The 26,591-nt window shown below is 42.7% G+C and overlaps 1 protein-coding gene across 11 annotated transcripts in view; it reads left to right on the forward strand.

Moving 5' to 3' along the window:
* The window catches only part of VPS39 (VPS39 subunit of HOPS complex), a 42,602-nt gene that overhangs the window by 2,434 nt on the left and 13,577 nt on the right, over nucleotides 1-26,591 (forward strand). For 2 of the 11 annotated variants that reach the window (XM_008169892.4, XM_065593048.1), the window contains 15 exons: nucleotides 1,577-1,642; nucleotides 2,560-2,586; nucleotides 3,061-3,125; nucleotides 4,224-4,266; nucleotides 5,247-5,341; nucleotides 7,483-7,581; nucleotides 8,371-8,463; nucleotides 9,585-9,768; nucleotides 10,374-10,494; nucleotides 12,383-12,503; nucleotides 12,926-13,055; nucleotides 14,073-14,215; nucleotides 23,703-23,846; nucleotides 24,527-24,668; nucleotides 25,064-25,150. In XM_008169892.4, coding sequence (XP_008168114.1) covers nucleotides 1,577-1,642; nucleotides 2,560-2,586; nucleotides 3,061-3,125; nucleotides 4,224-4,266; nucleotides 5,247-5,341; nucleotides 7,483-7,581; nucleotides 8,371-8,463; nucleotides 9,585-9,768; nucleotides 10,374-10,494; nucleotides 12,383-12,503; nucleotides 12,926-13,055; nucleotides 14,073-14,215; nucleotides 23,703-23,846; nucleotides 24,527-24,668; nucleotides 25,064-25,150 — 1,560 coding nt within the window. Of the gene's footprint in view, nucleotides 1-1,576; nucleotides 1,643-2,559; nucleotides 2,587-3,060; nucleotides 3,126-4,223; nucleotides 4,267-4,754; nucleotides 4,806-5,246; nucleotides 5,342-7,482; nucleotides 7,582-8,370; nucleotides 8,464-9,584; nucleotides 9,769-10,373; nucleotides 10,495-12,382; nucleotides 12,504-12,925; nucleotides 13,056-14,072; nucleotides 14,216-23,702; nucleotides 23,847-24,526; nucleotides 24,669-25,063; nucleotides 25,151-26,591 lie in introns of all 11 variants that reach the window. The other 9 variants (XM_005284606.5, XM_065593047.1, XM_065593050.1 and 6 more) reach the window with 6 other exon arrangements.

The raw sequence follows: 26,591 nt of genomic DNA on the forward strand, positions 1-26,591 counted from the left end.
TTGTCTTGCTCCCTCCAATTTTTCACTGTGTAGACCAGTCATCTATATGCAGCAGCCAATGCTTGAAAAGTAGTTTATCTTCTGTTTATGTATATTTATGAAGAATGTGGAGCTCTCTCCCTTTTAGTGTACTTCATTATGAGTAGTGCCCTACCAAATTGACAGTCCATTTTGGTCAATTTCATAATCATAGGATGTAAAAACTTAAATTTCATGATTGCCTCTATTTAAATCTAAAATTTCATGGTGGTGTAATTGTAGGGGTCGTGACCCGAAAAGGAGTCCGGAGGGGAGGGGGGGGAATTGCAAGGTTATTGTAGGGAGTGTGGCGGTACTGCTACCCTTACTTCTGCACTGCTGCTGGCAGCAGTGTCGCCTTCAGGGTTGGGCAGCTGAAGAGCATCAGCTGCTAGCTGGAATCCCAGCTCAGAAGGCAGAGCCTCCTGAAGCACCAGCACAGAAGTAAGGACAGCGCCCTTTATGGTATTGCCACCCTTACTTCTGCGCTGTTGCCTGCAGAGCTGGGCCCTCAGTCAACAGCCGCCAGTCTCCAGCCGCCCAGCTCTGAAGGCAGTGCAGAAGTAAGGTTGGCAATACCATGACCCCTCTAAAATAACCTTGCGACCCCCCCCCCCCCCCTTGCAACTGCCTTTTGGGTCAGGACCTCCACACACAAGACCAGATTTCACGGTCCAGGACACGTTTTTCATGGCTGTGAATTTGGGAGGGCCCTAATTATGAGCAAGTAGGCTCCTGTGTCGGGCTTGTGTTTCATATTTACTTCCTGATCCCTGGAAACCTTTGTTTCCCAAAACAAAGGTTACTCCATATGTAAGCACTTCCTCTAGGACAGGAGTGGGCAAACTACAGCCCAGGGGTTGCATCCGGCCCTTCAGATGTTTTAATCTGGCCCTCGAGCTCCTGCCAGCGAGCGGGGTCGGGGGATTGCTCTGTGCGACTTACGGAAGCAGCGACATGTTCATCCTCCGGCTCCTACGTGTACGGGCAGCCAGGGGGCTCCACACACTGCCCCCGCCCCAAGCGCTGCCACCGCAGCTCCCAATGGCTAGCAAACAGGGCCAATGGAAGCTGCAGGGATGGCACCTGCATATGGGACAGTGCGCAGAGCCGCCTGGCTGTGCCTCCGCGTACGAGCTAGAGGAGGGACATGCTGCTGCTTCTGGGAGTTGCTTGAGGTAAGCGCTGCCCAGAGCCTGTACTCCTTACCCCCTCTCACCGTCCAAATCCATCAATCCCACCCTTCTGCACCACAGAGCCCGCACCCCCAGCCAGAGCCCACCCTCCCTCCTGCACCCCACCCCCAATTTCATGAGCATTCATGGCCCACCATACAATTTCCATGCGCAGATGTGACCCTTGGGCCAAAAAGTTTGCCTATCCCTGCTCTAGGGAAACAATGGAAGAGCCATGCATGTTCCCCAGCTGAAATTTGCCTTAGTATGTTTTGGACCATTCAACAATGGGCTTCAGTTTAAGAAGATGAAGAATTTTCAGATTAATTTTAGCTGAGAGTCGTATTCTTATTGGTACTGATAAAAATTCTCTTATCTTATAGAGGAATGGCTGCTCGTTGGCACCAAACAAGGACACCTTCTTCTTTACAGGATCAGGAAGGATATAGGTGAGCTTGTACAAACAAAGCCAAGCTTTTGCGCAATATTATGCCAATGTATCATTCTCAACTCTTCAGTGACTCTAATACTGGTATCCTGGTACATTTAGTATACTAAACAGCAGACTGTCACCTATAGTTTATGAAAATGTTTATACGGGGCCACTGCAGTATGTACAGATCTTACTTTCCTTTCCTTCTTTTCTGTTTACTGTCTTATAGAGTTTACCATCTGCTTTAAAATTACCCTTTCTCTCACGATTCCACCAAAGCTGATACTAATCTCTGAACTATAACGGTTTCCACATTTGTATTTACAGTAAATTAGTGTAATGTGCATGAATAAAATACCCACCATGCATAAACTCTAACAGAACCTAGTGAATAGATCAGATTGGCAATGTAGTTAAAGGGCAACTTAATTAAAACGCGAGGCCCACCATCTTGATCAATATACATAATAAAATTAAACCTGGTTCAGAATCTTAACATTCTAATCTAGACCAAAAAGTATTCCCTTCTCTGTCTTTTGAGGAAGCAGTCACAAGTGGCCTTAGTCCATTCTGGTGATGCCACAAAGAGCGCCTATTGTATTTAGAATCAGATATAAAATTACTCATGTTAAACAGATCTATATCTCAGCTATTTACCAGTTATAATGTGCAGAAAGCTATACTATTAAGTGTACCTAATTTAATAGCTCATTGGATTGCAAAGTAAAAAGATGTGGCACATCTGTCCCAAATTACACCTGCTCTCAGAAGGAAGCTATTTCTATTGTAGCCACTTGGATTACTAAACCCTAATTCCAGCTCATTTTTCCCAGCCTCCATAGGCAGTCTGTTTCAATAGATCATGCTGACTTGAGTTGCTAGTGTCTTTTGTCTCACTTGGTAAATTTCTCCCCCTTTTTGCATCAATACCAGGAGAGGTTACGTCATCAGAAAGTGGCTGTAAGTTTGTATCCATAAAACTTTTAAACCCTTGTAGTGAAGTATTTTATTCTTTGTCCATCTTGCAGTGATGTGCTTCCTGGAGATCTGAGTTGCTGGTATTTGGCTGGGAAAAAAGGTGCTTTAGTGCTGTCTTCATAGCTTGGGGTTTTTAAATATTTAATTAAATTATATTAGGATCTGAGATTACAAGGCAAGGATTTAGCTAATGATGGGACCTTCAGATTTGCTGACTTCATGAAGTTAAACCACGTTTTTGGACTCCCCAGCTAGATATCAATGACAACCTCAGATTCCCCAAACTGGTTTAAGAAAAAGGAAGCACACACTTCTTACAAGACATGCAAGCTTCTGGCATTAGCTGCTTAATTTGAAATCTGCTATAATTTTGTGGGATTTAGAGTAAAAGTTTATGCAGTAATAAATCTGAAGGCAACTGTGATTTTATGTCACTCGTTAATCTCTGCTTGGTAGGTTGCAACAGATTTGAAGTGACACTAGAGAAATCCAACAAGAACTTCTCAAAAAAGATTCAGCAGGTAGGAAATGGCAGTTGTTGACACTAGGGAAAATTGCTAGTGTTTTCACTAAGAGGGTGCAATGTGAAATACTTTAATCTGGAATCTCCAGAAGGCTTTTTTTAACAGTAAACTTTGTTGGGAGTGGCACAGAGTAGCCTAACTGTGCGTTTGTCCACAGTCTCTTCCTACAGTAGGAAGGAACTTGGTTTGGTGGTTACAGCAGATGACTTGGAGTTAGGACTCCTGGGTTCTTTTCCTGACTCACTGAATCACTGTGACCTCCAGCAAATCATATATATTTGTACGATGGAGATAATACATTGCTGTCTGACCTGGTGAGAGAATTAATGAAGTAAAGCACTTGATCTCCTTAGATGAAACATGCTATTAAAGTGCAAATATTGTTTTGGCTATTAGAGGCTGGAATCTAGAATAGCTGTGTACTGACTTGCTGTCAGTTTTATTACCATTTTAATTTCAGTAGATGTGAGCACATTGAATGTATCACTGCAGTAGAGCACCTTGCATTTTCATTGGAGAAGAACAATAGTTTTTAAGGAATCATTTACATCCTTTTATTGGTAAGGCACCAGAACATGGTTAAATCTTGTTAAAGGGATCTACGTTGTTAAGCTTTCTCACTAGGAAAGGATATACAGGTCTGTCTCATCTTACGCTGGGGTTACATTCCCAGTCACCGCCTAAAGCGAAAATCGCGTATAGTCAAAATTACGTTGAGTGTAATGGCGGGCGGAATCGCCCGCACTACAGAAACAGTATTTAAATTATTTTTCTCTTTTTGGGGGGTTTGTTTTTGCCGACCGCGTACAGCTGAAATCGCACATGTTAAATGCGCCTAAGATGCGACAGACCTGTAAACAATATAAGCTAGCTTTATCAGACATTTCATGAGTATAGGTGTGGGATTGTACAGTAGCTGTAGGAATGTTGCACAGAAAGTAACAGTAGCCCCATCTTCATTGCCTTATGTGGGTAAATAAAACTATTTGCATAGACTAATTAAATCTCTGTCCAAGTTGGAGGGGCGGAGGGCAGGGGGCAGGGAAGAGTGTTTTGGCTTGTAGAGATGTTGCTTTAATACAATTCTCTTTTCAGATTCATGTTGTTTCCCAGTTTAAAATTCTGGTCAGTTTGTTAGGTAAGTGAAGAATATGTTTTAGTAGTATTCAATTCGTTCTTTTTTTGGTGCAATTACTTGGCTGAGCATGAACCCCGCTCTTCTCTACCCCCCTCCCCCGCAGTACAGACATCTGTTTGTTGTACCAAGGAAAGTGAATAATTCACACTCTCACCTACTCTAAGGCTTATTCTTAAAACAGTTTGCCACCTTCTTGATTTGGGGAGGTCCTTCACACCTGCATGAGGGTCTAGTTGTTGAAAAGTCATTGGGTCTAGAATTCAGGCCTCTAATTTGCAGGGAAGTGTTATGCATTATAGGTTAAGAAGCAGCTGGGCTATTCTTAAGCCAGTAAAGACATCTGGGGAACAGACCACTAATATTCAAATAACTTGTGCAAGAATTTTGAGTATTTTGAGTACTGTATGTTGGGTGAACTTATTCTTGAATTATGATCTTCCTTGTTTCTTTTTACTTATGGTACAACTCCCTCCTTTTTGACCTCCAAGTCCCAGCAATCCCGACTCCAGCATGTGTAGAATGCTGCTGCCTGCGTTCTCGTGCGTACAAAAACTTGACCACACCAGCTCCAACTTTCAACTCTATTCACCACCCACAAATTTCAGGAGCCAGTTCAAAATGGTGGTTTTTTTTTAAATAAGAGCTTCCATCATGAACTTGCTGTGGCCTGCTTTCTCTTCTGTCCTACTTTCACTTTGTTTGCTTGTTAGCACCCATTCTTGGTTCCTTCATGCAGTCTTGCCACGGTTGGTGTGAGAGTCTTCTGCAACCCAGAAACCTTTTTATCTCACTGATTGTTTTCAAATGGGGGGGAACCCATCCCCTTCCTATCCTGAAACTCTTAATTTCTCTCACTAGTTTGGATCTGCTTTGTAAACATACTTACATTTATAAAGTGTTTTGTGATAGTTTGTGTAAATTAAAAATGAGTTGCATGTGTTAAATTATTAAATAATAATTAGGAATTTTGTCTAAAACAGAAAATAACATTTATGTCCACGACCTGTTGACATTTCAACAAATCACCACAGTCTCTAAGGCAAAAGGGGCATCTCTGTTCACCTGTGACTTACAGGTAAGTGGAGGCAGGTTAATGTTGCAAGCGTTCTGACAAAAGCTCATAACAAGGACTAACTTTCAAATTTCTCAGAGGGTTTGGTATGTTAAATTTAAAATGAAAATAATTGTATTATATGAGAAATTAGGAGATGTTGTGGTTCAGCACTTCTGAAAATCAGGCTGCTTATTTACATATTTAACAATGGACTTAAGAACTTCACTCCAGGTATACAAGTTTTAAAAATGTTGGTCTTGGTCCCTCCCTCCACTTTGTAAAGAGTATACTTGGTTGTAATTTTGGCCTTTCACCCATCGATTCAAGACTTAACTGAATTTTCATCCTAAGTGATGAGATTTTTAAAGGGTTCTTCGAGTGCTTTTTTCATTTGGAAGCCATCCGCATCTTGGGACTTAAAATGGGGCTTACAAAGGTAATGGAATCACCATTTGAGTAATTCTTTGAATTTTCACTTCACAATCTTTTTCTGAAGATTTGTTTCTGGTAACAGTTACATTAACTTACAGTGTCTTGGAGACACTAATGGCTGATTCAATCTATATAATGTTCCATAAGGATAAGGTGGTCCTTCATCCGGGTCCTACGGTCTTATAAAAATGGTCTCTTATTTACACGTAAATCAGTTCATCAGTTTACCTGTACTTTGGTCCCCAAGCCTTGCTCATAGCTAGAGGAGACTTAAGTTGATGGTGTACCTCTAGTGCTTTGATTTACTCTTCACAGGAAGCTTGGTCTTTGTAATTAGGCAAGCTGAAACTTTTGCCCAGTGATAAACATTTTCTTATAATTATTTAGTCTTGGGCTTCTAGTGTTAACATACAGCTAATGCTAAATCTTATGAAACATGCAAATCCAAGTGTTAGTGTCTTGGTTTACTTTTTGTGTGTGGGTGTCTGACTTAACGTGTACTTTCAGTGGTGCTTCTTGTCAAACTGTTCTAATTAACTAGTATACAAAACATAGATCATAGTTCATTAATATGAACATGTCTCCCTTTCTTTGAATCCCTTGTTTCCCACTCCTTCACCACATAAGTGTCTAGTTTCTTCTTTACATTCAAGATCCTGACTAATGCCAATTTCTAATGCTTATCTGTCCTTGTCTTTCATATTGCCACAGTCCTTTCCACTTCACCAGTAATATTATTTTCCACCTCTATCTTTTTCTCCCACCCTGCTCAACTCCATGTGGAACCCCTCTTGGAGCTGATATGTAAAGCACTGCCCTCTCCATATTCATATTCCTACCATGATGCTGTCAAGCAATTAATTAACTAATGATGAGGTGGAAGGGTAACTGGGGACAGCAAAACACCATTGACCACTTAGAGTAGGAGAAAAAGGTACAAACAACTTCTCTCTTGTTGACTGAAGGGTCTTGGGGAAAGACAGTGCCTTTCTTTGTTTGTACAGCACCTAGCACATTGTTGGAGCTACAGGAAAAATAGTAGGACTAGATGGCTGAATAGTGGGCAATGGCAATTGGTGGCTTTCACCTCTTCAGATCTAGCTCAGGGTAGTAGTGACTGAGCCATTACCATCTTGAAGGCTGTCTGGTTGACTACATGAAAGAGTTTGGTGCATCTTGTCCTTGGGGAAATGGAACAGGTGTCCTCATTGCATAAACCACCATCACAAAGTTTGGTCTCTGCAGAAAGGTCAGTCTATGCCTGTTCATTCAGTCTTTGGCCTATCTTTTTCTGTATAGAGGCAGTCTCACCAAAATAAGGTTGAGGTACAGTGGAAAATGTGGGTAAGCTTATACTGCTGCTACCCAATTCAGTCTCCAGAGCTGTTATCCTAGTAGCTTTCATTAACAGTAGAGTTCTTGATAAAAGACCTATTGTGGCCTGGATTTATCTTGCATTAATTATTTCAGAATGCATCTCAAAGAATCTTTCTTCTGGCCACATGCACATCTGAACTCAAGTTCAGCACCTTGATTGACATCCACTTGGGGTTTGGCCCAGTGAGAAAATAGTCCATGGTGACCCGATGGGAGCATGAAAGTTTACTCAGCTGCAACTTAGCTCTTCCATTGGCCAGTTGTGCTATAGGTTTAGGATTATTTATGGCCCTATATTATCTTCCTTATTTACCTTCTAATCCTAATGCATGTGAGGCTGTCTGTTTTCACAGCACTCTGATACAGGGGAGGAGGTGCTGAGGATGTGCGTGGCAGTGCGGAAGAAGCTACAGCTGTATTTCTGGAAGGACAGGGAGTTCTATGAGCTACAGGTGAGATAGTGGTGTGGGAACCACTAGACTGTATGAGAGCCCTTGCCAGAGTATCAAATTGTTTTTAATACCCCAGTTTAATCAGCAGTATAATTCAGAATCAGTGCTCTTGATAATGCTGGTGCTGCATGGTTTAACAAAGAAGCAGCAATTGAAAGCAAAGTGTTGATACCATTGAAATAATGGATTGGGAGCTAGATATGGATGAAAATCATCAGGAGCCAATAGACTGACTTCTTTCTTGAAGATGATGTGTAGTGATAGAAAGATACAATTTGTATACAATCCTAATTGTCCTCTGCATTCTAGCTCTGGTCCACTTTGAGACCCAATTAAATAACTGTTCAGAAAGGTCACACTGTCTAGTTGCAGAATGCCCTGCCGCTGTGCAGAAAACTGGAGTTGGGACATTCTAGCTAAATCCTGTCGTTCCCTGGCCAGGAAGGGTTGGGAGTGATTCTAAAGTAGACTCCACTTCTTAAACAGATATAGCCTGCCCTTTCCTGCAGCAAACATGATGCTAGTGAGAATTATTCAATGAGCATATCACTATTTTGCAGTAATATCTAATGTTTGAGGACTCTACTAGCTACAGAACTGCAATCTTAAAAGAAACCTTTCCTACTGTGTAAGAGTGAAGAAAGGGTTATGTGCTCAGTGTTATTGTACTGCCTCCTCCGCAATTAAATATGAACCTGTGGTCTGGAAAGTTTGTTTAACAGGAGCCCGGGGAAGGCATAGTTAGCTCCTAAGGCAGCCAATATGACTTATTTTCCTTTCATCCTTCAGGGGGACTTCAGTGTGCCGGATGTGCCCAAGTCTATGGCATGGTGTGAAAATTCTATCTGTGTAGGTTTCAAGAGAGACTATTATCTGATAAGGGTAAGAACAGGACTTTGAACTGAGGATGTAAGGGGATGTTAATAATTTTAGGGAGAGTACATAGACTGCTCCCGGGGAGGGAGGATTCAGAGTGAGAGACACACTGTTTATCATAAAAATGTACCATTTTTGACATGCTGTCTTTCAACTGACACCTCCTTCCACAAAAGCATGCATGTTCCTTTAAATTACCTGTCTTTCTGAAAGAAAAAAACTATCTTGCTGTTGCAAGTAATGCCTAAGATTAGTTTAACTGAATTAAATTAAGAAAACATTTTTTCATCTGGGCAGCACTTTAACTCAGTTTCATAGTTTCCCTTTTGTTTGGTGTATTTACACCTCAACATAAGAGGGGAAAATATTTTAAAGATAACCTATTCAGTAGGGTTTTTTTAAGCGAGGTTATTCAAGGGGCAGAGTAACTTCACCAAAATTATTTTAGTCCTTTCGCTGAAATTAAACAGCTTCAATTTGACAACATCCCTTTAAATATCTAAATTCATCCACTGTTAATTATTTCAGATTCCACAGCAGGGATGAAATGAAATAGTGCCTTCTATTCATTGGTTAATTTGACGGAAACATTAACAATAAAGTCATAACTATTACCATTACTATAATTTTCCATCTTTATCATTTTATGCTGATATTTTAGGAAAATGGAATCCATACCTATGGTGCTGTCACTTAAATAAGGCCCATATATGAATGAGAAGGGTGTCCAAGGAAAATCCATGGACTACTGCACACTTTTACTGACATCAGTATTATCTTGCTATACAGACTGTATGCCTTGGTGGCTAAATAACAAGATCATCCAGTTACGGTAGTCTATTAGCAATAGGAACAGGCTTCCTCAAATTAAGAGGAAAAAACACAAATTTATTTTTAAATTGCAATGCTAACAAGTAATATTTTGATACATACAGAAGATGACCTACAAATAGCCTTCAAAGCTACCTTCATGTGTTAGTGGATATTTTGAGACTCCTGTATCACTTTCCAAAAAAAAAAAAAAGCTATTAAGTCAGTCTTTTCATCAAGTAGTCTTCTATAGTTTTGAGATGACAACTCCACAGTGAAAGCTGAATGACCTTTCCCCTCCCCCCTTCCTCTCACAGGTGGATGGAAAAGGGTCCATCAAAGAACTGTTCCCCACAGGGAAGCAGCTTGAACCATTGGTGGCTCCCTTAGCAGATGGAAAAGTTGCAGTTGGTCAAGATGATCTAACGGTAGTACTTAACGAAGAAGGGATTTGTACTCAGAAAGGTGCCTTGAATTGGACAGACATTCCCATAGCTATGGGTGAGAACTAGAAGTTTTTTCCTTGCTGTAACCAAGCCAGGATTTGTCAGCTTTCTGTTCCTTATGAGTGGAGCAGATTTAAGTTTACTAGCTTAATGTATGAGGCTTTGATTGTGTCGCACTGGTTTTATTACAGTCATCTGAGTGCTAGTTAGCATAACCTATTGATTAGAGCAGAGCGGCATGGGTTATATTTTTGTCTCTACTTCCTTGCTCTCAACTTCTGTGCCCTCAGTTTCTTTTTCAGTACGGTGGGGATAACCCCACCTTTGTAAAGTGATTTGAGATCTACAGATAAGACACTACATATGTGCCACTTGTTTTTGTAATTTAAAACCTGATTTTTGGCTTTTGTGAGCAGTTGAGTACTGCAGAATTTGCATGTGGTGAGAGAGAAGTGGCAAGGAAAACGGGGGGGGGAGGAGAGATAGTAATGAATTGCTGTTAATTTTTAGCATTAAGCTCATTGATGGATTTGGGGGATGGGTGAGAAGGGCGTAATGTACTGAAAATTTCTGGAAAGAAGTTATGTAGTGAGTTGTGGCCCTTTCCAGGGTATATTGGAGAAATCCATCTGATTCATGCTTGTTCCATCTCCCAAACAGAACATCAGCCTCCATACATCATTGCGGTGTTACCAAGGTATGTGGAGATTCGCACTTTTGAACCCCGGCTGCTGGTGCAGAGTATTGAGCTGCAAAGACCACGCTTCATCACCTCCGGAGGGTACAAGAGCACTTCCTTTTTCATCTCTCCCTATACCTAGTCTTTCTTCTTTGACAGCTTCTGTGTATTGTGCCCTTCCATACAATCTGAAATACAACTCTGGTAAACTAACACCATGAGTTCATCATCATGTTGTCTCTTTTCTGACCTGTGGAGTCAGAAGTTGTCAACAGCTCATAGCCAGAACCTTAATAATCTGCCTCTCTTGTCCCTACACCATGCTGTGTTGACCTTAGGGTTACTGGATAAGGGACACTGTTCTCTTGTGTTCTACTGCTTTCTTGCAACTAAATTCCTTTGTACTTCTCACAGCTCTCTTCACTCTGCAGTGGCTAGTATAGACCGAATACTTGTATCCTTATTGCTTAGTTATGTAACCTGTTTTGATTTAATCTAACCTGATGATTTGGGGGTATAACTGCCCTTTTTTTTGTAGAAGGCAGCTAGAAGCACTGACAAGTTTGCACAAAACTTTCTCTGGGAATTTATTTTTAAAAAGGTTTAAGATTAACAAAATGTGTCTGTGCTTGTGGGGTGAGGGCTGGGGAGGCTCATGTTCTGAGCACAACACAGGAAGCTAGAAAATCCTTAATTCTGTTCTGACTCCCTCCGACCTTGACTAAGCCACTTAAACACTCTTTCTCAGTTTCTCCATCTGTAAAGTAAAAGGTAATACTCACCTACCTTGAGTAGGCATTGAGGATTAATTGGGTGTTTAAGTTGCTCTAAATATGAAAAGTGGATGTTATTCAAGGCAGCATTACTGTCATCAAAGTAAAGTGAACATGTATAAGCTGATCTCTCATGGCTTTCAAGGGCATAGTGGAGGTTCCCTTGCTCTCTAGTAGAACCTTTGATTCCTGTTTCAAGCTTGATTATTGGGGTGGCTGCAGTAGTGTCTTGATGACAAGCTTCTTGTGGAAATGGAATACTGTGACCCTTTACGAGGGTACCCAGGATTGTGAGGCACTTTTTGCTGCCCTTAGCGTGAAGTAGTCTTGTCTGTGTATGCGTGATCAGCTCCCCGAAACCACCACCAGCCTCTGAAAGCATAAGCACTACCTCCTAGGCCTCTCCAGAGCTCACTTTCTCTGTACAGGTAGCAACAGGCACACAACAACCCCCAAATACTCAGTGTTCCCTGCAGCGTCCAGCCTTTATCGGTTGAATACTCAGACTCACCGGTCTGCTATTCCCAAACACCAGCTTCTAAGATTTAACTCAAGAGGAGCACATTGAGTTAAACTTCTACACTTAAACTTGTTTTCATTATAAATATATATAATATCAGTGACTAGAGATTTAAGTAAATAATGAGTAATAATATTGGAAACAAATGGTTACATATAAAACACAATTGTAATATGCTTTCTAGAAACTAATCTTAACTAACAAATTACTCTTTTGTCCAAAGAAATTTCTCACTCAAAGTTCTCTTCAGTGTTTTCAGCCAAGCCTGGTTGAGACTCCTTTTGCATGAAGCAAAAGCACTGTCCTTTTACTTCCTCAGTGAAGGGTGCCTGGGTGTCCCTTTGTACCCCCAAATATACACAAGCAAGCCTTTGGTGAGCACCCCAAGATAAGGGTCTCTTCCTTTTAGTTCCTTTCTGAAGTTGTTTCTTGCAATCCAGCTGCAGGTATCTAATTGCAGTGTAGACATACCCTGAGTGTCCTCAGGAATTCATAGTGGTGGTTTAATCACTTTCTGTTTTGCCTTCACCACCATGTTGAGCAGGGGAAAGGAGAACTTGAGTAACCTCACCACTTCAGTATATCTGGTTAAGTCATACATGTGTTAACCAGGATTGACTGTTCTTGCAAAATATGGGATAGAGTTCCTGCCTCACTATTACATCTTGGTAACCTGCCTTTTCTCTTCCAATTATAGTACGAATATTGTGTATGTGGCCAGCAATCATTTTGTTTGGCGTCTCCTTCCAGTCTCCATAGCAACCCAGATCCAGCAGCTTCTCCAAGACAAGCAGTTTGAATTGGCTCTGCAGTTGGCGGTAAGTTGTCTTCTTTAGTGGTGTAGGTGGAATACACTATTTGTAGTGCTGGGGTATAGAACCATGGGCCAGTCTCTGTAGTTTGTTTGGTAACTGCTGCCACTAAGCACTGTTGCAAGCCCTGAGGTCTTAACCTCCTTGATGTCCACTTCACACAAACTCTCTAGTTCCTCCTGATTAACCCTTTAGCCATTTAACATCTTCCTGTCTCCGGGTTCTACTCTGCTATCCAGTGCTGCCCATCCTTGACAAGCTGTCTGTTTTTAGAAGTTTAGGTGCTTTTGGTCACCTCTTCAATCCTGGATTTTCCCATTCTCTGCAGTGAATTTCAGGCTCAACACTGTCAGTGTTTTTCTTCTCCATTCTCTTTATATTTAAACACAAGAATTCTTCCTATTATTCCTGGGTTTGTATTTGTGTAGGAAATGAAAGATGATTCAGATAGTGAAAAGCAACAACAGATTCATCACATTAAGAACCTTTATGCCTTTAACCTCTTCTGCCAGAAGCGCTTCGATGAATCCATGCAGGTTTTTGCCAAGCTTGGTACAGGTAACTTGGTATAGTCTGGGGTTGAAGAATGTGGGTGAGGGGAGACTACAGTAAATCTCACCTGAAATTGACATTGGTGCTGAACTTGATTTTGTTTGAGAACAAGTAGTGTTGTCTTGTGCAGCCCAAAGATTAGTTTGTTGGTTAAATGCTGAAACCCCCCCCCACACTACTCCACAAAAAGTGTCACAAGTTGAAATAGAAGTATAAGGGGCACCTGTACACTTGCCAGTGCCTTCACTCTGAGGTCTGAGCACCAGCCACTGCTAAAAATCAGTGAGCCCCTACCTGTTTTTCTGCCTGATGGACATTTCATGGAATGGAATACGAATGGAGTGAATGTCAAAAGTTCCTGAATAGTCAACTTTCAGCTAAAGCCATGACTTTCAGTGAGTCTTAGGCACCTAAGTCACTTTTGGGCATTAGGACCTTTTGAAATCTACTCCTGGGACCAGAGGAGCAGATCAGGAACCAGGAGGGTCCTAAATTCTAATCTAAGTAATGAACTTTAGAGTTCGTAAACTGTGTGAAACTGATACTCATTAGTAAAGGGAACTGCTGGTCAGATCTGTCATTGTAATCTGTTCAGAAGCTCATTGGATTTATTATAATGGTGTCTTGTTCTTAGGAGCCTTTTGCAACCAGCAGTATTAATTCACAGTCCTGCCATTGAACCTCATTATTAGTGTTGGGATTCTGCACTAAGCTCTAGCAACAGAATGATTATCATGGATCGGGGAAGGCATGAACTTACAAGTTCTGCTCCAGCTCTGTCTGTCTCCCCCTTGCCTCACTTAACTTCTGCTTCCATTTCCTTGTGTGTAAAATGGGGATATTTGATTAGTGATTTAATAGTGTAGAGACAATTATTTGTAAAGCACCAGGAAGATGAAACTACTAAGTGTTGGGGGTTTGTCTATGATCAACTGCACTTATTACCGGAAAGCTATATAATACTGGTATTTTGGAAAACAAGATGCTATGAAACTTACAAATACTGGTTGTTTTTTTGCTTAGATCCCACTCATGTGATGGGTCTGTATCCTGACTTGCTGCCCACTGATTACAGGAAACAGTTGCAGTATCCTAATCCTCTGCCTGTGCTCTCTGGGGCTGAGCTGGAGAAAGCACACTTAGCACTCATAGACTATCTAACTCAGGTAAATGCTGTTAATATGTACCTCTAGGGAATTTGGCTTCTGATGCCCAGCCCTGACCTGGTAACTTCAGTAAGGGGGCATTGCATAGCAGGGAGATGTCAGAAGAATACAGTGCTGGATTTGGAGCATACTCTAAATGTATCTGGTAGCTATGCTTTCCCTCTCACTGGTTCCCATGGACTACTATACTGTTCTCTCCCTTGAAGCCTTCTGTATAATAGACTGAATGGATAGCTTGTGTCTCTACTTATATTTTTGCTGAATAATAATTAAACTTCTCTATTGATTTTAAGAAATTGGAAAGCTGTTTAATGCCTCTAGCTTTTTAAAAAATGTCTCCATTCATCCTTGCTATTTTGAGGGTTTCCTTCACTTTTTTCTTAACTTTACAACATTCAAATGGGAAATTGGCCCTTTTCTGGATATCTTAATAAATATGAACATTTGTCCCTTTATTACAGTGAACAGGTTGGCAGTAAACATTTTAAAAAAATACACATTGAATCTTTCTGGGGAGCCAAAAATAGATGGTTTTAATGTATCTGAAAATTATTGTTCGATATTTGTGTAACATAGTACTAAAGCAATGGACAAGAGAGCTATTAAGTGAGCATTCTGATAGTCAAATTAATGCTGCAAAACTCATCTGTTTTCTTGGGACTTGGAGACGTGCTGGGATGAGAATTAATTGATGAGTTTAGTTGCAATAGAATTAATTTACAGAGTGGTTTTCAGATCTTTGAGTAGATGCAACAGTGTATTCCACTTAGTTTTATGTTTGCACAGTAAACCGGAGCCGGAGAATTTTGCCTATCAGTACCTGTAGAGTGGTGATGGGGCTCGTGCCTCATGGTCATAGTCCCTCCCCTGGCTATATGAGGGGGTGGTACCACCTGGACTTGTCTCAGTTCCTTCTTACTGCCTTTGGCCGGAGTCAGGAACCTCACAGACTTCCAACCTTGCAACCTCTGTTTCTTAGTGACTTTTCTAGTTGTATATAGTTAATTAGTGTTAGCTTTCGTTTAAGTATTTCTCTGGTGGTGATCTCACCAGGATTTAAACATTGTGCAGAGGAGCAATCTCCAACGATCCCCATGCACGGTGCTTGCTGTGCTTTGGCTACTAATACCCTGTCTCTACCAGTGGCCTCCATGCAATCTGGGACACTGCAGAGGTCCAACTCTTCATCTTGTTCTAAAGCAAGATCACTGGGCGGGTCTGTGCCTGTGACAGGCCCAGGCACTGGTGGAGTCTTCCCGGCACGAAGCCTCCAGTGTTGTCCAGGTCCGTCAGTCCTGGAGCTGGATCCATCTCGGGCACGTTTAACTGCTTCATCTTCGTCCCTGGACAATTCCGTGGTGCCTAGTTCTTCCTCTCCTTCAGTACCAGAGGATTTCAAGACCTACCAGGGCCTCTTGTGATGTGTGGCTGCTTCCTAGCTATTCAAGCAGAGTTCCTGCAGGCGAATACCCATAAGCTGTTGGCTATCCCGCAGCTGTCTGCCCCTGGGAAAGTCACCCTCTCTCTTAATGATTTGCTCTGAGAGCCTGCTAATGTTCTCTGAAGCATGCTGACTTTGATAGCACCTACTGCGGAGCACGTGGAGAAGTGCTATTTCATCCTGGTGCAGGGATTTGAGGGTTTTTACTCTTGTCTGGCCCGAAATTCCCTGGTCGTAACTGCAGTGAATGATAGAGCTCAGCAGGGCAGATTTAAGTCTACTCCCAGGGATAAGGCCTCTAAACAAATGGACCTGATGGTTAGGAAGATTTACACCTTCTGTTCCTTGCAGATGTGTGTTGCTAATCAGCAGTCATTGCTGTCCAAATATGATTTTGTAAACTGGATGGCTGCGTCTAAGGTTGCAGGCCGGCTGCCCGAAGCCTTGAGAGAGGAATTTTGGGCCTTTATCACTGAAGGATGCTTGGTGGCTAAAACTTTGTTGAAGTCTATGCTGAATGTCGTGGCTACTTTGGCTAGAGTGGCCTCAGCGGTGACCATGAGAAGGGTGTTGTGGCTGCAGAATTTGGGCACTACTCCTGATGTGCAACAAGCCATAGAGGAATTGCCCTTTGGTGGCCTAGTGCTTTTTTTGAATGGATGACTCTGCATTCCTTCAAGGATTGTAGGGCTACATTATGTTCTGTGAGGGTGTACACACTGTCAATGCAGAAGCACCACTTCAGTCATCATCATCATCAGTATTGTCTGCCGTATACACTTGGTCAGCCTTTCCCTCCTCCAAGACAGTGGAGTTACCCCAGAAAGTGGCATAGGTCCCAGAGGAAGAGGCATTTGGCTCAGGGGTTTGGCCAGTCCATATGCCTTCCCCAGGCATCCCCCAAGCACTCATTTTGACTCCTTAGTCCGGGGCAGTGTTCCAGTCATCGCTCCCTTCTCCCTGTCCCCTGATTTGGGGACAAGCTGGCTTGCTTTCACAATGCTTGGGGCTTGATCACCACCGACAGTTGGGTCCTAAGCACGATCAGATTGGGCTGTGCCATCCAGTTCCTTCCATTTCCCCCCACCCCTTCTTCAGGGATCCCTCACAAGATGCTCTACTGGCTTTGGGAACGGTGAAGGGGGTTCTGCTAGAACACTGGAGTCAGGGCTTCTATTCCCAGTACTCTCTGGTGCCCAGATCCAAGGGAGAGGTAAGACCCATTCTTGACATTTGTGGCCTTGACAAATATCAGATACATGAGGTTCTCAATGGTCACTATCGACTATCTTCCCCGCATTGTCTCAGAATGACTGGTTTGCTGCTAAGGACCTTCAGGATGCCTGCTTTCCTGTGGCAATTCTACCGAGCCACAGAAAATTCCTTTGATTAGTCGAAGCAGAGCTCCATTTTCAGTATATGGTGTTTCCCTTCAGCCTCTTCTCTCTTCAGGTATTTTTACCAAATGCATGGTTATGGTGACTGCATACCTCAGGAGGAAAGGAATCCACACCTCCCCATACTTGAATAACTGGCTACTGAGAGGCAAGTCCAGAGAGGAAATCCTTTGTCAACACTACACTGCGCTTGCTAGACCGTCTGGTCTCCTCCTAAATGCCAGGAAGTCATCTTTGGTTCTCACTCAGAAAATTGAGTTAATTGGGACCCTAATAGACTCTATAAGTTTCAGAGCATTTTTGCTGACTGATCACTTTCAGGTGATTTGCCACCTGTTCCTCAGTCTGCGATGTCAGCCTTTCATGACAGTTTGGATGTGCCTGAGGCTCTTGAGCTATGTGTCTGCTTGCACACAGGTGGTCCAGTTTGCAAGGTTGTGTCTTCTCCCCCTTCAAAAGTAGCTCAGGACAGCTTACTGACAGATTGTTCACTCCTTGGACAGATTGGTCCATCTCCCTCCACTGGTCCTGGACTCATTGCAGTGCTTGACGCTTTCCAAGAGTGTTTCAGGGCATTCCCTTCGTCTGGCCCTTACCAACAAAACGGTTGTCACTCGTGTCTCCCTGATGGGCTGGGGAGTGCATCTGGGATTGCTGCAAGTTCAAGGTCTCAGGTTGGAGCAGGAATCCACTGCCTATCAATGTGCTGGAGCTTCGGGCCATCTATAATGCATGCCATGCTTTTCTGGACCATTATAGAGATATACCATCTCAGCAGGTATTCTTCCCTGTGTTACAAATAACCCGGAGGATACTTGCCTTTAGTGATTATCTTCGCAGCTTGGGGCATTTCGATAATTGATCTTTTTGCTACGAGGGAGAAAGGAAACATCTGTTATTTTCTCGAAGAGAGCCTCAATCTGGGCTCCGTGTCTGCTTTCCATCTCAGCTGGCAGTTGTCTCTCTTGTACTCTTTCCCTGATCCTGCTCATCCCAGAGGTTATCCTCAAGCTAAAGGCAGACCTGGCCAAGCTCATTCTCATAGCTCCGGCGTGGCCGAAGCAGTGCTGGTTCTCCAACTTTCTTGCACTGTCAGTTCAGCCTCCCATACCCCTTCCCCTCCATCTCGTCCTACTCTGACAGAATCATGGTCACACCTTACCAACCAAATAGCTTTCTTTGACAGGGTAACAAGCCTTGTAGATAGGGAGGAAGCGGTAGGCGTGGTATGTCTTGACTTTATTAAGGCCTTTTGATTCTGTCTCTCATGACCGTCTCGTAAACAAAGTAGGAAAATACAATCTAGATGGCGCTTCTATAAGGTGGGTGCATAACTACTGTCTGGGAATGGTTTTCAACCAATTATCAGTGGTTCACAGTCAAGCTGGAAGGGCATAATGAATGGGGTCCGGCATGGATCAGTTTTGGGTCTGGTTCTGTTCAATATCTTTATCAGTGATTTAGATAAAGGCATACAGCGTACCCTTATAAAGTTTGCAGATGATACTAAGCTGGGAGGGGTTGCAAGTGCTTTTGAGGATAGGACTAAAATGCAAAATGAACTGGAGAAATGGTCTGAAGTAAATAGTACAATAAAGACATGCAAAGTACTCCACTTAGGAAGGAACAATCAGTTACACACATACAAAATGGGAAATGACTGCCTAGGAAGGAATACTGCAGAAAGGCATCTGGGGGTCATAATAGACCACAAGCTAAATGAGTCAACAGTGTAACACTGTTGCCCTCTCCTCTTCTCCCCCCCTCCCCCCCCCCAAAAAAGCAAACATCATTCTGGGATGTATTAGCAGGAGTGTTGTAAGCAGGGCATGAAGGAAATTCTTCTGCTCTACTCCACGCTGATTCGGTCTCAACTGGAGTATTGTGTCCAGTTCTGGGCACCACATTTCCGGAAAGATGTGGATAAATTGGAGAAAGTCCCGAGAAGAGCAACAAGAATGATTAAAGGTCTAGAAAATATGACCTATGAGGGAAGATTGAAAAAAAATTGGGTTTTAGTCTGGAGAAGAGAAGACTGAGAGGGGAGAGTTTCAAGTACATAAATGGTTGTTACAAGGAGGAGGGAGAAAAATGGTTCTTGTTAACCTCTAAGGATAGGGAAAGAAGCAATGGGCTTAACTTAAACTGTCATAGGATAGGTCCTCTTATGGATCGGTAACTGGTTAAAAGATAGGAAACAAAGGGTGGGAATAAATGGTCCGTTTTCAGAATGGCGAGAGGTAAATAGTGGTGTCCCCCAGGGGTCTATTCTGTGATCAGTCCTGTTCAACATATTCATAAATGATCTGGAAAAAGGGGTAAACAGTGAGGGGGAAAAAATTTGCAGATGATACAAAACTACTCAAGATCGTTAAATCCCAGGCAGACTGCGAATCGCTACAAAAGGATCTCTCAAAACTGGGTGACTTGGCAACAAAATGGCAGATGAAATTAAATGTTAAGTGCAAAGTAATGCACATGGGAAAACATAACCCCAACTACACATATAAAGTGATGGGGTCTAAAGTAGCTGTTACCACTCAAAGAGATCTTGGCGTCATTGTGGATAGTTCTCTGAAAACATCCACTCAATGTGCAGCAGCAGTCAAAAAAGCTAGCAAAATGTTGGGAATCCATTAAGAAGGGGATAGATAATAAGAGAGAAAATATCCTATTGCTTCTATATAAATCCATGGTATGCCCACATCTTGAATACTGTGTCCAGATGTGCTCGCTCCATCTCTAAAAAGATACAGTATATTGGAATTGGAAAAAATTCAGAAAAGGACAACAAAATGATTAGGAGTATGAAATGGCTTCTGTATGAGGAGAGATTAATAAGACTAGGACTTCTCATTTTGGAAAAGAGATTATTAAGGGGGGATATGATCGAGGTCTATAAAATCATGACTGATGTGGAGAAAGGAAGTGTTAAATAAATAGGGAAGCGTTATTTACTCCTTCTGTTAACACACGAACTAGGGGTCACCAAATGAAATTAATAAACAGCAGTTCTAAAACAAACAAAAGGAAGTATTTCTTCACAAGAAGCACAGTCAACCCATGGAACTCCTTACCAGGGGATGTTGTGAAGGCCAAGACTATAACAGGGTTCAAAAAAGAACTAGATAAATTCATGGAGATTAGGCTGGAAGAATCACATGCACTGCTACAGACTAGGGACCGAGTGGCTAGGCAGCAGTTCTGCAGAAAAGGACCTGGGGATTACAGTGGATGAGAAGCTGGATATGAGTCAACAGTGTGCCCTTGTTGCCAAGAAGGCTAATGGCATTTTGGGCTGTATAAGTAAGGGCATTGCCAGCAGATCAAGGGACATGATCATTCCCCTCTATTCAGCATTGGTGAGGCCTCATCTTTCATAGAATATCAAGATTGGAAGGGACCTCAGAAGGTCATCTAGTCCAACCCCCTGCTCCAAACAGGACTAATCCTCAGACAGATTTTTGCCCCAGATCCCTAAATGGCCCCTCAAGGATTGAACTCACAACCCTGGGTTTAGCAGGCCAATGCTCAAATCACTGAGCTATCCTGCTGGAAGCAGCAGCCAGTACGTCCCTCGGCCCGCACCGCTTCCAGCAGCTCCCATTGGTCTGGAGCAGCGAACCGCAGCCACTGGGAGCCACAATCAGCCGAAGCTGCGGACGGGGCAAGTACACAAACTGGCCCGGCCCGCCAGGGGCTTTCCCTGCACAAGCGGCGGAACAAGTTTGGGAACCACTGATCTAGATAATACTTAGTCCTGCTATGAGAGCAGGGGACAGGACTAGATGACCTCTCCAGGTCCCTTCCAGTCCTGTGATTCTGTAATCAACTCCCTGCATCGCCTGGTTTGGCTGCTTCATTGCTGAATGAGGGGAAAGTGTGGTATTTGGCAGCTGTTGAACAGGTCCTAATCAATAGATGAAAGCCCTCTACCAGAATGGCCTATTCAGCTAAATGGAAGCAGTTTTTGGTGTGCTCGTCAGCCCTCAAAATTCAACTGACAATGTCCTGAATAGGAGCCAGCTTGGAGTACTCGCTGCACCTTCAGGCATTGTGCTTGGCTTGTTGAGAGTACCTCAGGCAGCAATATCAGCATTTCATCCCTCCACTCAGGGAAGATCAGTCTTCTCCAATGCCATGATAGCAAGATTCTTATAAGGCTTCGTCTCCATCTTCCAGTCAGTGAGTTTGGTCCTGTATGGGACCATAAAATGGTCCTAGTGGCTTTAATGAGACCTCCATTTGAGCCCCTGGCATCTTGCCTTTTGTTTTTGTGTCAGAAGGCTGTGATTTCTGATAGCAATTAACATCTGCAAGGAGAGTTTGAGAGTTGCAGGCTCTGATGGTAGAGCCTACTTATATACAATTCTCTAAGGACAAAGTGACTTTTTATGACTACATCCAACATTTTGTCAGTTCCATTTGAATCAGGTAGTATATTTACCTCTTTTCTTTCCTAAGCTGCGGTCATCTCCGGAGGAGCAGCGTCTTGACACATTGGATGTCAGGTGATGTCTAGCCTTCTGTCTGAACAGGAATAAACCATTTTGTGCTTCCCCTTACCTGTTTGTCATATTCAGATTGTATGGAGGGGCAAGCAGTCTCTTCAGATTATCTCTAAATGGATAACATCCTGTATCAAGGCTTCACATTAAATAGCTTCAGCTGTGCCTCCTCAGCAGATGTGAGCTGGTTCAATGAGAGCACAAGGAACGTCAATAGCATTCCTCAATGACGTCTCAATAGTGGACATTTACAGGCTATTACATGTTCGTCCATACATTTATGAACCTTTATGCCATTACTGCATCTTCCAGGACGGATGCAAGTTTTGGTAGGGTGATTCTTATTTAGGTAGACTCTGAGCCCCGCCTCCTGGGGGTGGGTACTGCTTGTGGGGCAGCTAAGTTGAATACACACAGCTGTATAAGAATGGCCATACTAGGTCAGACGAAAGGTCCATCCAGCCTAGTATCCTGCCTGCTGACAGTGGCCAATGCCAGGTGCCCCAGAAGGAGTGAACCTAATAGGTAATGATCAAGTGATCTCTCTCCTGCCGTACATCTCCACCCTCTGACAAACAGAGGCTAGGGACACCGTTCCTTACCCATCCTGGCCAATAGCCGTTAATGGACTTAACCTCCATGAATTTATCTAGTTCTCTTTTAAACCCTGCTATAGTCCTAGCCTTCACAACCTCCTCAGGCAAGGAGGTATTTCAGACGTATCTACTCAAAGAAGAAACGCTTACTGTAACTGTAGTTCTTCAATATATGATGCAGACATGTATTCCATAACCCACCCTCCATCCCCTCTGCATTGGTCTCTAGTCTCTGAATACTTGGTGCAAAGGAACTGAGGGGAATTGGGGCAGTGCTGTCTCATATAGCTGGGGGGTTGGGGGAGTGTATGCCTATGGCCACAAAGTGTGAGTGCTGCCCTCTATGGGTACTACTAGGCAAAATTTTCAGGTGTGCGTGCGCACCTAATATACTGGAGCTGAAATGGAATACATATTTGCATCACCTCTCGAAGAACCACAGTTGCAGTAAGTGACTGTTTCTTATGATTTTACGCCTGGTCAGAAGTGCATTTTAGCAGTTTAATGTAATTGTAGATTGTGTATTAAAATTGGAAGAGGACCCAGACCGCAGTATTGGTGTTCCTAGTACATAGTGTAAATTTTAAACATACTGTCAATAACTTGGGTTGATAGCTAAAAAGCCTAACTACATTGTGATTTATAGGGCCAAGCTATTTTGGTAAAGATAAAAAAACAGAACTTCAGCTAGCGTGCAATCAGTGGCGCTATACCAGCTGAGAATTTGGCTGGTTTCTATAAGGTACTTACAATGCTGACAAACTTTGATAGTTTACTTTTCTAGACTTAAATAATTAAAAGTAGTGACTAAATGTTACTTTTTCTATTCATAGATTTATTCTCACTAGTTTGTGACATGCTGGCCTATTAAGGGTAGATGGTGAAAGACACCACCAAAAGGAGCTGGACATTTGCGCTTTTTTTCTTAAACAAATGTCAAATCTTAAATTTTCATAAAACTTGGTTAATGTAGATTAACAGTAGGCTTCTCAGATTAAGTGGTGGTGTAAAATTAGTATACATTGGGGACTACTCCTGTCATGGTGTGATATGGAAGGTGAAATTAGTTGAGGCCCTCGAGCTAAAAGTTCCCTGGCATAAACTGGGAAGGACTGGAGGCAAGCTATTTTCAGGAAGTAATCATCCGTTCTGTAATGCCCTTCCTCTTTGACCACTAGAGAACAAATATATTGACCAATAGATTACACTGCAGATGAAGTTTATTTGCCCAGGCTTTTCCCGGACAAGAGGGTTGGCAGAGCAAGCAGAAGTGGGTGGTGGCAGAACTTTGTTTGTGGGGACACTTGCGCTCTGGACACTAGTTCCGATTTTATGGGTTTTAGTAATTAAATCTTTGAAATGCACCCAGATTTATGGATGGACACCTCTTAAATCTAAATTGAGATACTTGTGGAGGGACAGTTGCTGGGTGTGTGTAATGCATTATAATTAAGAGGGTTTAGGTTGGCCTATGTTTTCCTTTGGAATTGTATTAGAGGGATGGCGGAATAAAATACTTCTAAAATCTCATTCTATGTTCTGCAGAAAAGAAGTCAGCTGGTAAAGAAGTTAAATGACTCAGACCACCAGTCCAGCACCTCACCCCTCATGGAAGGAACACCCACCATCAAATCCAAAAAGAAGTTGCTCCAAATCATTGACACCACCTTGCTCAAGTGTTACCTACATGTGAGTTCCCTGCCTAACCCAGCGAGCCTATAAAAATCTATAAAAAGTAAACTCCATTAGAAGTTTGGGGTGGGGAAAATTGGATGACAGGATAAGGAATAGTTTCATTTGAGGTTGTTGAAGTGAACATCTGTCCTTCATGGACTAAGGTGCTTTGTGGAACTTAATTTCATCTCATCTTATTTCTTCATTAGCAGCAGACAGCTTCACCGAAATTGGCAAGCATATCTGTTTACTTCCCTGGATTTGCAAGGTTGCCTTTCCTTAAAAAAGAGCAATGTTCTGTTTTGAAGTATAGAGAAATACCTACATATTTGTAAGCATGCTTGTCTCTTATTGCTGTACTTAACTAGATGGAGACAGTTGTCTGAGACCATTACACCTGAAGTTAATGTTTCTCAACAGCTGGCCTCCACCATAGTGAGTAAAAAAGTGCTGGTATATAGGCCACTGGCTATCTGCTTGCTCACTGAACACCGAAGTTAAACTGCATGTAAAATGGACAGAGTAGAGGACTCGCTTTCAAATGTTAAAATCCCACTTCTTGTGCCATAATGGATGTTTTCTCTTTTCTGGATCTCCTCCCCTTCCTGTGTTCTTGATCATCGTGTTGGACACTATAAGCCTGAGTATACAGTTCATGAATCTGAAATGTCTAAATGCCCTTCCCTTGCTTGCAGACAAATGTAGCTCTGGTAGCACCGTTGCTACGTCTGGAGAACAATCACTGCCACATAGAAGAGAGTGAGCATGTACTGAAGAAGGCACACAAGTACAGTGAGCTGATAATACTGTATGAGAAGAAAGGGCTGCATGAAAAAGGTAAGTGAGGAAGGAAGAAGGGTGAATGGAGTGCACACTTCTGCTGTACATCTTAACCCATCCCTTGCGGACAAGAGTCTGTTTATCCATTCTTAAACTAACAGTATTTCAGAATGGCCTACCCATTGTAGCAGTCTCTTGATTAAATAATTATTTGACTTTAGGCAATTAACAGGGATGAATACTTGAGTATGTCCTTGCCAAGAGCTGCTTGTGTAGCAAAAAGTTGACATGTAAAAATCATTTTTCCTGTTCTGCTGCATTGGTTAAGCTAATGGGGAGCACACTTTGTTGGCCTGCTCTCCCAGGAACACGAGTTCTCAGTGAATGCAGGAAGCTGCTTTCTAAATTTAAGGATAATCCCCATGGAATTGATCTCTTACTTCTACTAAAAGCTCTGCAGGTGCTAGTGGATCAATCAAAGAAAGCCAACTCACCTTTGAAGGGCCATGAAAGGACAGTGCAGTATCTACAGCATTTGGGTGAGTGCAGACCGGGGGTAAGTGGGAATCTCTCTTTTAAAGGGACGCCTCTAACCCTCATTACCTAGATTCTTTTGTGAATTTTCATAAATTGCAGAGATGCCAACCATCCATATTTTCTGTAATCCTCCCAATTTGTACATGTAGTTACAAAATTACTAATTCTGGCTTAAATCTATGAATTTTGCAAACACACACATTTTTATATGTATAACATAGTTATCAGTCACTCACCACCACTCGTTCAGATGAACACCGCAAGTAGTGCCATGGCTGCAAGGGGCTTTCTGCTCCAGCACCCCTGTGGTGCAGTAAGGGCCTGATAGAAAGCAAACCATGGCAATTTTGAATGGGTTAGGGTGCTGTTGGGTTATGGTAATGCGCTCTGGGTACCTAGAATGCGCCAGGGGATTCCACATAGGGCCGTTAAAGTGCAACACGCAACATGAGGCTTGGGTAATGAATCTGTTCCCCAAACCCCCTGACAATGGCTTGTTTTCTGGCTGACCCTTACTGCACAGTCTGTGGGAGAGAAGGCAGAGGAAGAGAGGGTACGTGACAGGAGGGTCATCCTGGAAAGGAGGTCCAGGCCTGGCCTGGCCAAGGTAATGAAGGGCCCTAGGCGGAGTAAGAGGGCAGCTTTTGTAAGGCCAGTATTCCCCTTCTGCCTGTTTTGATGGAAGGACGCAACCAGGCAACTTCTGGCCACAGATGGAGGTAGGGGCAGAGGTCCCTGTTTCTGGGAGGGAGGCACGGGGGAGAAAGAGGTCATGACTATGCAAAGGAAGGAACCTCATATAAACGTGCATGCCTCTGGTGGGGGGGTTGCCCCTCAAGAAAATTCTGGTTGCACCTTTGATGGGGGGGATATTGCCATGGGAGGAAGCAGGCGTGGTTGTGTGTTTTTGGTATGCTGCAGTGACTCGCCCCAAAGTTCACCAGCCACTACTGTTAATCAAAATGACTGATGTGGGTGATTTAAAAATTAGTGAGGATATCACCAAAATCATGGTTTGACCTGGTTGTGGCTAGTGATGTTTATTGTTACTAAATGTCACTTCATCTTGAATACTGTTATTACTCTGATATGCACAGAAGTGCTTCTAATATGGATTAGATGCGTTTAGGCGCTACTCCAGACTCCCGTCTGTATTTGGCTTCCCAACTTTGGCAGTTGGCACAGGTCCAAGCAACTTCTCTATTCCTCCCTAACTTTTTTCATAAACATCCCTAAGACTCAGAGCAAGGTTGGCATCTCTGAGATTATAAGGTCAGAAGCGTTGTGACCATCTAGTCTAATATAGCATAGGCCTTAGGACTTCCATGAAATAATTCCTGTTTAAAGTAGACAATATTTTTTTAGAAAAATTTTAAAATTTCCAGTGATGAAGAATCTACCACAACCCATGGCAAGTTGTTCCAATAGTTAATTACTCTGTTT

This window comes from Chrysemys picta, chromosome 4 (genome assembly GCF_011386835.1).
Source record: "Chrysemys picta bellii isolate R12L10 chromosome 4, ASM1138683v2, whole genome shotgun sequence".
Classification (NCBI taxonomy): Eukaryota; Metazoa; Chordata; order Testudines; family Emydidae; genus Chrysemys; species Chrysemys picta.